Source organism: Balaenoptera physalus (genome assembly GCF_965194825.1).
Source record: "Balaenoptera physalus genome assembly, chromosome: 4".
NCBI classification, from domain to species: domain Eukaryota; kingdom Metazoa; phylum Chordata; class Mammalia; order Artiodactyla; family Balaenopteridae; genus Balaenoptera; species Balaenoptera physalus.
Window position 1 is genome coordinate 66,336,948 of NC_138891.1, and position 11,580 is coordinate 66,348,527.

The 11,580-nt window shown below is 48.9% G+C and overlaps 1 protein-coding gene across 1 annotated transcript; it reads right to left on the reverse strand.

Annotated features, from left to right (window-relative positions):
- Positions 1–1,224: 1,224 nt before the first annotated feature.
- Positions 1,225–11,365, reverse strand: RTP2 (receptor transporter protein 2). Its single transcript, XM_082460921.1, has 2 exons — positions 9,604–11,365; positions 1,225–6,754 (listed from the first exon to the last, which is right to left on the reverse strand). Exons 1-2 carry the CDS (start codon positions 9,765–9,767, stop codon positions 6,247–6,249), a joined length of 672 nt encoding a protein of 223 aa, XP_082317047.1. The 5' UTR covers positions 9,768–11,365; the 3' UTR covers positions 1,225–6,246.
- Positions 11,366–11,580: the final 215 nt, after the last annotated feature.

Consider the following 11,580-nt stretch of genomic DNA (forward strand, 5'->3'; position numbering starts at 1 on the left):
AAAAAGGCCATTCTTAGATAGGCAGACCAGTCACATACTCTCTCTCTCTCTCTGAAAATATTACTCACAAAAGTAAGAAAGGAAGAGAATAAATCAAAATAAAGAACTCAAAAGTGGAGTCAGTTGGTATAAAGATGGTGAGGAGAAGTAAACCTATATGATTTAAGAGTTGATTCTTCAACTAATATTATGAAGCATAACTCATTTGTCTAATATAATTCTTCAAAGAGAATGTATGAGCTATCAAGTATTTTATTAATTTAGTTATAAAATACTAGATTATTCTAACAAAACTGGAAATCCAAGTTGACAGGAAAGAGGGTATGTGAAATTCTTCCCCATCTACCAAAAGAATAAATAACTTGTGAAACGTTCTTGAAATAGATATAAGAATGTGAATGAAAATGTATTTTCTAAAGATGCAAAGATAACCAGTATTAGAATAGACATTTGTTGTATAACTTTCTATGGGAAAACAATTTTTAAAAGTCTAACAATACTGTGAAATAAGTTTTTAAAGAACTAAGAAGCATTAAAACAGATATAATTTTTATATGTGATGCTTTCCTCCCTAATTTCTAAATAAACTGCAAATATATTTTATTTCATTTTTATCCTAAGATTTAGAAACACCCATTTTAAATTTAAACACACGTGTCACTGAACAAAGTTGGATTTTTTGACTCATTGCAAAGAGGGAGGATGCCCTTGGGAACCATGAAGAATCTCAGTAAGAGGGTTTAGAACAGGCACACTCTAGCACTGGGGCATGTGTCAGGTGAGGGAAGGTTGTGAGTGACTTTGCTCTGGATTGGAGGCTGTCAGAAAGTGGAGACTATTTTATGATTGGAAATCTTAATGATTCTTATCTAGAAGGTGAGATGACAGAGAGGAAGCAAGCTAAAGCTGTGACTGGTAAGGTAGTAGCCCCTCATAGTGGCCAGAATAGGGGGTTGTAAGTCGTTTTTGTGGTTTGGACCATGTTTGTGTTCTTATCTATATTCAGATGTGACTACAGAGTGGTCTTATGCTTGCCTTGATCTAGTATCATCCCAGAGTGGTCTGGTCTGAGGTTGCTGCTCAGTGGAGTTATGTTCAACAGGAGAGCACCATAGCCTAGCTGGGAGTGCCAGGCCGGCTCTCAAGGATGCTTTTCTCTTTCTCATCTTTTATATAAACACTTTGATATATGAACACACACACACACATAAGCATACATAATCAAAAGTTTTATATATTTTATTTTATTAGGGACATTTATTCTTGTTTAAAGAACTACGATATGTATATAATGAATGTGGATATACACATATTTAAATCATAAGAAAGTAATTCACTTTTATTGTAGAAACAAACAAAAAGGAATAAAAAAGCAAAACGGAAAATCAGCAGTACTCTAATTGTTCTCAACCGAATTCAGCATACTTGAACAATTAAGACCAGAAACAAATTGTCTACTTTCACTAATTATTCAATTAGTTAATTGACTGGATTTTCAGCATTGAATAAACAAATCTTTCTGTGGTGTTTGACCACAGTTGTTAGTTTTGGGACTTGCAGCCCAAATTCTCCTTACCCACAGCACGCCTGAAGAGCTCATTCATTGCTATACCTAAAGATGAGAACTGAGACTATTCTAGCCCCTTGAGTGTGAAAGAAAGATGGATGGAGAAAGACCAGAAAGAGGGGGAAACTGAATGCTTCCTTTAATACATACATAGTGCCTAGTATAAAATATGTAGGCATTCAAATGTTTGTAGAAGACACAAGGGTAGGATTGCTGTTCAGCACTACCTTTTTTTTTTGCTTTTAAAGACAAGTTCTAAAAATGATAATAAAATGTCTCTCATGCTCCCTCCTCACTCCTTAGTTGAGCCAAAAGAGCTGTCTTTACCTAAGTCTAGCCCACCTTGCTTTTCTGCCCTCTTTCGCCGGTGCTGCCAGATTCCTCTTGGGCTCCGTCCTGCTCTCTTCTGGTACTTGGTTGTTTACTCTTCCTGAGCATGAAATAGGCTCTGTCTCTGGGTCTTCTTTTTTCTTCTCTCAGCCCGGGATGCCCTTGGCTCCCTATCAGCCCCATCCTTGACCCCCTGACCGTTTCTACAAAACATACCCCTGCATGACTGGTCTAAGAAACCATCTCTGACCCCTCATCTCCAGCTATGACAAAGTTGTTCCCTTTCCTAGCACTGACCAGCATACATTGTGAGCCCTCCAAGTCAGGGACTATGTCTAATTATCTTTGTAATCCTAGAACTTAGGACAGACCAGGAATAAAATAGACCAGAGTAGATAGATATTGACATTTGGATGAAAATGGAAGGATAACCGCTGTATAACCATAGGATATACTCCATGCAGTTTTTCCTGAATTGATAATGGGTTTATATTGACTCACTCCACTATATTGTTGGACTGGTACCCAGATATCCTGAGTCTCAGCACAAACTCCTTTCCCTGCATCACCGTCCTCTTCTTCAGGTACTCTGCAAGCAGCTGCCAACCAGCAACCAGCAAAAGCCATATACGCTTACTCAGCGGTATAAAATCAGCACAAAGACACACACAAGGGTTATAGGGCACTGCCTTCTTGTAATACCTATAACACAGATGCAGTTACAGGATATGCACAGAAACAAAAGAATAAGAGTAGTAAGAAAGGGCCTCTCTTGACAGGTCACCTAGGCCTCATGAGAGACGAGGAACAAATATTCACTCCACATCACAGTGACAAACGTCCACACCCGCAGGGTTAATCTCACACCAAGTATCAGCAAAAGTTCTCTCCTAAACACCTTGTCAGCCATGCTGGCAGACAATTTTTGCACATCTTTCAGACATTTCTGTTTCCAGGTTTCTAGAAGTCCAGTTTCCCTCCCTGTCTTCAGATGCTGGCCTGAAGTCCAGCTGTCATCCAGATGTTAGTGGGTGCCTCTGCCCTCTGGCAAAGTGTTTCTTGAGTCCTTCTCAATAAACGGTATGTATTGTTAGTATCTGGAAATGAGGTGTGCCCGGCTAATGAGACTAAGTTTTATCCACTAGCAGGAAAGAGCACAAGCAGGGGAGAAAGCCGATCATATCCGATTATTAGAAAATCACCCCAGGATAGTGGTAGTGTGGAGGGTGGGCTGTAGCAGGGGAGGCTACAGGCATGATAATAATGAAGGAGGCTGCAGAGGCAAGGGACACAAATGATGAGTTTGGGCAGCAGTAAATGGGAAGGAAAGAAAGAAGATCAACCTCAGAGGTATTTGGGGAGAGCATTCAACAGGGCATGGTGACCGATTCTTGCGGGATGGGGTAGGGTGGTGAGAGAGGTCAGGAGATACCTCCCAGATTTCTGAAGTAAGAGGAGCAAACTGGATGGCAAAATGATGAGAAAAGCTTTGGTCAGGCTGAGGGATCTCCCAGCGGACAGGTCACTTGGTCTGTGGGTCTGGAGTTCAGTAGAAATACTTAGAGGAGCTATCAGGACTGGGAGTTCATAGGCAGTAGAAACCTAAGTCATGGCGGGTGTATGTAACAGAGAGCAAACCAGCAAGGTGAGAGAATCTCAGAGAACACCAGCACGTAAGGGATGCTGAGAGAAAGAATATCATCACAGCAGAGAGGAAACAGACGTGGGAGACCGAGGAGCGAGTGCTCCCTCCCTGACCCGGAATCTTCAAGGAGGAAGTGCAAAAGGCAGCAGCGAGACCAGGTGAGATAGAGATGATTTGGCAATGGGGTGCGGGGTGACAGTTTTAGGGACATGGAAATGAGATTTCCACGAATTAAGGAGTAAATAAGAAGTAGAGATAAATATAATCTACTCTTTGAGAAACTGGGCTTTGAAGGAATTAAAAAATACCTGGCAATAGTCAAAAGGGAAGTGAAGACAGTGAGGGGGTCATTGGAGTTAAATATGAAGAGGACACAGGTATATTTATTTATATACTGAAAAGAAATGGCTGCGGAAGGAGAAGATGTTCATCTTCCGGAATTTTTCTCAGATCTCATCTCGCTTCACCTACTCTACCCCCCTCACCCCCACTCTATTTTCAGTGGCTCTTCATCCGTCAACCCCCAGGCCCACCGCAGAGGCCTCACCTTTGCTGACCCACCTGAGGCCTGACTCTCCCCCTGACACAATCTGAGCAGTCTACCCCTAACCTTATACCCCACAATTTCAGTAAGAGGTGCTGCTGGTGCTGCTTCACCAAGCTGGGAGCAGTTGGAGACCTCTGGAAACCTCATGATACCTGGCCTGCTGACACTCCTCTTCCCAGAAGCCACCATATGTCTGCAGTTGAACAACACTCTGTGAGGCACATGCTCTACACAGGCCCAGCTGAGTATCCTGTGTAGCTGGCAGAGGTGAACACAACCCCACATGCCCACCGGTTCGCAAACACACCAGCCTGATGCTCTTCCTGTACCTCTACTGCACCCAGTCGAAGAAAGGTAGATTCTTCCAGATTGCCTAGCTCTCGGTCCCTAGAGGAATCCGGACAAGTCACCAGAAGCTCCCTGCCAAAGCCAGAGAAGAGGAAAGCCAGCCTGCACATAAGCGGACAGGCGGGACACAGTGTCCAAAGCAGTCCATCTCTGGAAACACATCCAGACAAACACACCACCAGACAAACGCACCACCTTGAACTTCATCTTCAGTTTTCAGGTCTCATTTGGGGTAGAAACTCTAAAGATGAGCTATAGAAAGGTGTGAATGTCAGAGAACAATTAGGGGTGTGAATGGGACAGTTTCTTTTCCTATTCCAGATAATAATAAGCACAGGGTCATCTGATGTCAGTCCATGAATCAAATTGCCCAAGTCTCAGCTATGCCTGAGGGAATAGGCACAGCAAATACGTTCCCCCTCATGGGGCAGTCTCGCGGACTGGGCAAGGGGGAGGGGCTGGGAGACAGGTGCTGTCTCCACTGTGCATGCTTCCCCTTGGTCATCACACCCTCTGAATGGACACACAGCCCCACTGTCACCTGGAGGATCCCAGATCTGCCTCATCTGCCCTTTCCCTCAGCATCTCCAGGATCTAGGACAGCTATAGAATCTTCTACAAGGTATTTTCATCTAGGAGGGCAATATCACACCTGATACTGCATCATGTGTAAGTAGTGGTGCCACAGCTCACACATTTCTGCAGAGCACAGGAATATATTCTCCAGGCCCCAAACCAAGACACACACGCGCACACACACACACACACACACACACACACACAGCCATCCTCTTATGGTGAATTTCTACAGCTCTTCCTTCCCAGGAAATAAATTTAGGCAACACTGGGACTCATAGATTCTAATCAACTGACAGAGCACAGAGGTTACATATTTATTTGTGTATCTATACCCCACCCCACCTGTCCCTGCCCCCAGAAGGCTTCAGGCTGCGCCTTTAAACCTGTACCCACCTCTTATTTTATGAGACAAAATACATTGAAGTGGGAATTTCAAGTTCTAGACCAGTGCTATTCAATAGAAATTTCTGTGAATATATTCTATATCTGCACAGTACAATATGGTTACCAGTAGCCACTACTAGATATATGGCTTGATATATGATACTTGATATATGCCTGGTACCACTGAGGAACTGAATTTTTCATTTTATTTTAATTAATTTAAATTTAGCCACACATGGCTAATGGCTAACATATTGGACAGTGCAGCTCTAAATAATTCCAGACAAACAGATTCTAATGCCAGGGTAAAAAATGAAGCTTTTCAGAATGGTGGGAACTGGCTCTCAAGGAGAGGGACGAGTCAGGACGCACTGAGTATTGATTGAAGCTGCTTTGGGGGGGCCACTGCCCGCCCCAAGGGGAACCATGGTAGGACGCTCAGAAGCAGCTGAAGATGAGCTTGAGAATCAGGGGTCCTAATGGGGTCCTAACGGGGTCCTAACGGGGTATGGGATACGGAAATGAAGCAAAAGGAGGTGTAGAGATGGAGGTGGAGGAGGTGGAGGGAAGAGATACCTCACTGTGAGATAACTACTAACACCAAACCTGGAGAGTTCTAAATCCACCTTAGACCCTTCTCCCTGTGCCCCCATCACTGTAAATTTTAATGGAAGGATCATTAAATATCTCCTAGAGCAACTCACATTCTGCAGAGTAATAAACTGAGGTCCAAAGAGGTAACTGGGCTGTCCAGCGTTATATATTGAATCTGTAGCAGAATCAGGACCAGAACCGCATCCCCACTCTCACCCCCACGCACCCTCCTCCCACCCTCAACCAGCTCCACTAAAGGAAGGTGGAGCTTCGGAAGGAGAACTGCAGGTAGACAATGAGCAGGCAGAGTGAGGCCCAGAAGAGGCCCCAGCGAAGGAAGAAGAAGCTGTAGCCCGATCCCTCCTGGGCCCGTGGCTTGGAGGCACCGGAGAAGGTCGCGTCCTCCTCCAGCAGCTTCTCGCTGGGCTTCCAGTGCACGATGCCCTCCTGGCAGGCCTCGCAGAACTCGCCGCGGTGCCGCCGGTTGTCTTGGCGGCTGGCCACGTGGATGCGGTACTGGCCGCCGCGCTCCCCGTAGCACTGCTCGCGCAGGCTGGTGATGAGGTTGTCCACCAGGCTCTCGATGTTCTCCTCCAGCATGCTCCACTCGTCCGGCCGCGCTGCGCCGCACTCGTAGCACAGCTGCTTGAAGACGCGCATGCGCACCGAGCCCGCCCGCTGGGCGCGGTCCAGGTGCATGTGGAAGAGGATGACCACATGGGGCGACTGCCAGGTGTGCCAGCACCAGGAGCAGTGGAACCTGCGGGGAAAGGAGGCAGGGATGGAGAAGGTGGGCCTCCCTCCCAGCCACAGCCGGCCTGGAGGAGCCTGGAAAGGAGGAGCCCTGCGTGCCTATACGTGGAAGTTGAGGCGGAGTGTTTACCGCCCCCTGGGTACATTAGTGCCTGAGCCGGCGTCTCCGCCTCCTCCTGGTGAGCTCCCCTCGGCCCGCAGCAGCATCCTCAGGAGCCAGACGCTGGAGCCATCTGGCTTCCAGCAGTGCTCTCCAGCCTGCCTCCTGCAGGCCCTCCCGTGGCCTTGGTCCCCCCAAGCCTAATGCTCTCAGGGCTTGGGTCTGGATGCTGCACGGGGTCACTCCCCCCAATCTGGGCCTTATTTCTCGTCTGTGCAATGCAGGATAATCGTGTCCAATAAGCATCCTTCTGTCAGACCTCAGTCTGATAAGGGGGATGACCACACATCTCACGCGTGCATCCTGTCTGTTCTGGGGCAAAGAGATGCCTCTAGCGGTCCCAAGCACAGATCACCAAGAATCCACCGGATGCACGGGGGGGTGGGTGGCGCACCAGCAGGGGGAGGACTACACAGTTTGGTCCCTGCACCTTCGCAAAGAACACTCTCCTGTCCCTTGACAAATCATCCCTAGACCCCACTTCAGGCCCACAGAAGAGACTGGAAAGGTGTATCCTGGTCTGCATCCCCCTCCACACACATACACACACGTACATTTCCGTACACACAGGCCACTTTGTTTAACCTGGGCCCCTTCGAGTTCCAGCCTCAGGAAACACGGAGGGAAGTGGCCTGGGACGCATATGACCTAGGCTTCATCTCAGGCCCACCCAGTGCTGGCACCCCTTCAGTGGCAGAGAACTCATTACGTCCAGTGGCAGTTCCTTCCATCCCTGAGATAAAGCTCTTCCAGGCCCCTGTTACCAAGGCTTTACAGGCAGTCCAGGGTCCACTGGGTTGAGTCTGCCCTCACTGCTGACCCTCTATGGGATCCCTGTTGATGGCCCTGAAGGACCTCTGATGAGGAACTCACTTCAGTCCAACAGACACCACCCAGCACCTACTGTATGCCAAGCACCACGCAGCGCAGCGGGGTGGAGATGAAGCCAAGCCTGGCCCTGAGCCCTGGGACCCACAGACAACGTAAGCGCAGCACAGTACCCAGTGCAGCCCAAGGCAGGATTGGCAGGCCAGAGCATCCTGATTGGGCCTGAGCCAGAAGGGGAGTGTCCCCCTCCATCCTGCCTCCCTGTGCTAGGCCAGAGCTGCAGGGCACCAGGGTTACAATGCTTACAGGTAGGGTGAGCCGCTGCACAGATATGCACAAGGGTGATGCCAGTCCAGCCCTGCCTGAGGCCAGCTGGGAGCCACAGATCACCAGCCAGGAATAGGACCAGCTGGTCTCTGAGGCAAGAGGGGCCACAAGCCTATGGAGCTCAGCCCCAAACCCCTGGACCCCTGCACCTGAGTTTCCAGCCCTTTGCGCCCCTCCCACCAGCCAGCCCGGAGCTTCACGTCTTCAGTCCCCTCCTTCTGCACCTTTTTAAATCAAGCCAATCCAGAGGTGTTTCCCCTCCCTCAAGCCACACCTCAGATCTTAAATCTCAAAGCATCAGACCTAGTAGGAGGGGAACTTAGGATCATCTAGTCAAACTTTTATTTCACTGAGAGAAAGAGAGCCCTCTGCACACACAGCTAGTCAGAGACAGAGCCGAGACCCAGCCTGTAACAGGTGCCCAAAAGATGTCTCTTGAATGGATTTGAATTGAAATGAACCAACCAACCTCTGCCTCTCTTGACTTTTGTCCCAAAGGCAAGTTCACTCTAATATTTGCAGCTCTTGGGGCAAGAGTACAAGTGTAAGCTCCTCACCCACGGCCTGCCTCCTTCTGTTCCCACCCCCAGCACCACAAGGAGCTTAGCATGCAAGCATGTGTGAACAGCCCAGTCTGTGTGTCCACACCCCCAGGACACAGCCCCCTGTTGCCCTCCGCAGGGGCCTAGGGCTACTGTCTGTCCTTGATTCAATGGACCCAGGGAAGAGGCCCATACAGATCCTGGAGATGAGCTTGAGGCATCTTGGGCAGGGAATTCTCAGGCCCCAACCCCAAGCCATGCTCTAGAAGAGGGAGAGGCATGTGGGCTTCAGATGGACGTCTTGACCTCAAGGACTCCTTGCTTTATGAGAGACATGCAGCTCCTATAATGTATGTGATGCTGGGCCCTAAGGACCTACCAAACTCCTGCCCAAAGCTTTTTGTCACAGACCCATATGTAAAAGAACTGGAAGGGACTTGATTGATCACCCAAGGCCAACTCTCTGGTTTTGCAAAAGTGAAAACTGAGACCACGCAGGGAAAAGGACTTGCCCAGGTTCACAGTTAGTTAGCTGCAGAGCCAGTTTCTAGAACATGGCAGGTGGACAATAAGTGTTTTTTGTATTCAAATCTAATTGCACTGAGTTGACTGAACGGACCTAGGACCAGAGCTAAGGCTTTCCCCAGTGGACCTCATGGCCTCCTCCGCTCAGTTCCTACCAATCTTTAACAAATTATGAAAATATGAAAACATGTAAAATGTCAGAGATTGCAAAGGCATTGAAGAATTACATCTCTTTATTTACCCTGGAAAACCCAGACCCAAAGACAGAATACAATTTGCCAGGAGCATCCAGGAGTCAGTGGTACAGCTGGGATTAGAACCAAGGCCAGTTCGACTCACCTGGCAGCTCCTTCTCTGCCCTCTAGCCTGAGTTGACCCCAGGATGGGGCTCCACGTATCTCTGCCTCCCCTTGGAAGGAGCCCCCAGGGCTGTGCCGCAGGGCTCTCCACAGCCCGCCACAGCCTTCCTCTTACCTGCCCGAGGCGTGCTGCTCCAGGTACTGCTTCCAGCCGGGGGCCAGCTCACTGGGCTTGAGGTTGGGGTCTATGATGAACTCCCAGCTGTCGGCCGGCTTGGCCACCTCCATCTTCTCATAGAAGACTTTCTTCCACTCGCAAGTGGTCAGGCTGGTACACATGGTCCTGCTGGCAGGGCTGGAAGTTTGAGCTCAACCTGAGTGAGAACACAGAAGATGGCCAGGTAGGTGGAGAGTAGTGCAGTCCGTGAGGTCTGAAAATCCTCCTTGACAGGACCAGAAGGAAACAGGACTGAGCAACTTCCTTTGTCACCCTGGAACCTGTTACCATGGCAGCTGGAGCCGGGGCTGGGGAGGAGGGAAGTCCCAAAGGAGCGTTCCAGGGCCCCGAGCTAGGCTGGGGGAAGCAGGGCTGGGCAGTGACATAAGCGCAGCAAGCAGGGCACGCTGACCCAGGCCTCCAGGAGTCTCCAGGAGGCAAGGACAATTTGCTTCACCCCTACTGTTCTTCCAGGCATTCTCCACTTCATGTGCTGTGGTGACTGTGACACCCTAGGGGACCAAGGAGAAACAAGGGATGGGGAAATGCAGAGCCTACAGTTCCCACGCCCCCTGATGTGCTGGGACCATCATTTACTGTGTGCCAAGCACTAGCTGCTTGACCTGTGAGCTGGCCAAGGCGGGGATCATTCTCTCCTTCATCCAGATCAGGAAGCTGAGGTTTACACACCTCTAAGTGGTTCATCCATGATTCAGATTCAGGCCTTCCAAACCTAAACTCATATGTTCATTTACTGCAGTACTATCGCGCTCCTGACACATAAGGATTGAGAGAGAAGTAACATGCGGTTCCCTTGCTTGGGGAGCTCACAGACCAGTTGGCGAGATAGACTATAACTTCATGTGCTGTGAGAAGGACAGTAATAACGATGTAGATTCATAAAGTCCTAGAACCGTTAGAGCTCCTATTTGGTTCCTGGTCCCAGGCAGCTGCTGGGGAAGCAAGCTGGTGCTGTGCTGACGGCCGCTGCCTCCTCCAGTGCTGCTGAAAGAGGCGGGCGATAGGGTGCCCACAGCTCCCTGATGCCCAGTTTAAATCCTTTAGGGACTAAAAGGGAACTTGGCCCCAAATTTGCATAATCCAGCTGAAGGCACAGTCCCTGGCGAGAGGCAGCCTCTGCAGGGAAAAGGCCAGGTGATTTGGCAGCTGCTCCCAGCTCTGCCCCGAGGTCTGTGCCATCCTCGGATCCAATCATTTCCCACAGTGGCGCTCAGTCTTCTCACCCACACAGGGGAGGCCATGTTAGGTAACATCTAAGGGCTCTCCTGGCTGTAATCATCTTATGGTTCTTCAACCTGGAAATCGGACCACAGAGTGAAGAGCATGCAGCATTAAAACGGGCTGCTGGGAAGCAGAAGGAAAGCTTTCAGTGTTGAGCTCCAGACTTGGTACTTGCCTCCGAGTGGTGTTCGCCTAGGGAGGGGCCAGGAGAAACACCATTGGAACCTTTCTTGGAAGGGGGAAGTGTCCTCCACTAGCTGTGTGCAGAAGACCTCAGAAAGGACAAAACTCTGTCTTAGAGCCCTTGACTGAGAGCACTAGAAAGGCCATTTATTTATTTATTTATTTATAGCACTCAGACACAGCTTTGCTTTATTTATTTATTTATTTTTTTCCCACACACACACACTGTATTTTATTTTTACAAGAGATAAATAAACTGACACCAAGCATTGTAAATGGAGGCTATTTATTTTTAAAAATCTGATTTCCTCATGGTACTCCTCATCTCTTACCTGAAACCTCTTGACACTGAATTAAGACAGCTCAGGCCCACAAATGGGAAATTAGTTGGCCAAGGAAATTACTGGCCTCAGGACCGGGCTGCTCACTCCTTGCTCACTCCCTCTCAGCAGTCAGCTACCAGCCAGGAGAGATGGGGGTTCGCATGAGCTCCCGGGAACCGAACCAACT

What these genes read in the sequence shown, in the direction of transcription:
- RTP2 (XM_082460921.1), bottom strand. Translation starts at nt 9,767, where the DNA reads ATGTGTACCAGCCTGACCACTTGCGAGTGGAAGAAAGTCTTCTATGAG. An exon ending in GAGCAGCACGCCTCGGGCAG is followed by an intron (nt 6,755 to 9,603) that starts GTAAGAGGAAGG and finishes CTTTCCCCGCAG; the next exon opens with GTTCCACTGCTCCTGGTGCT.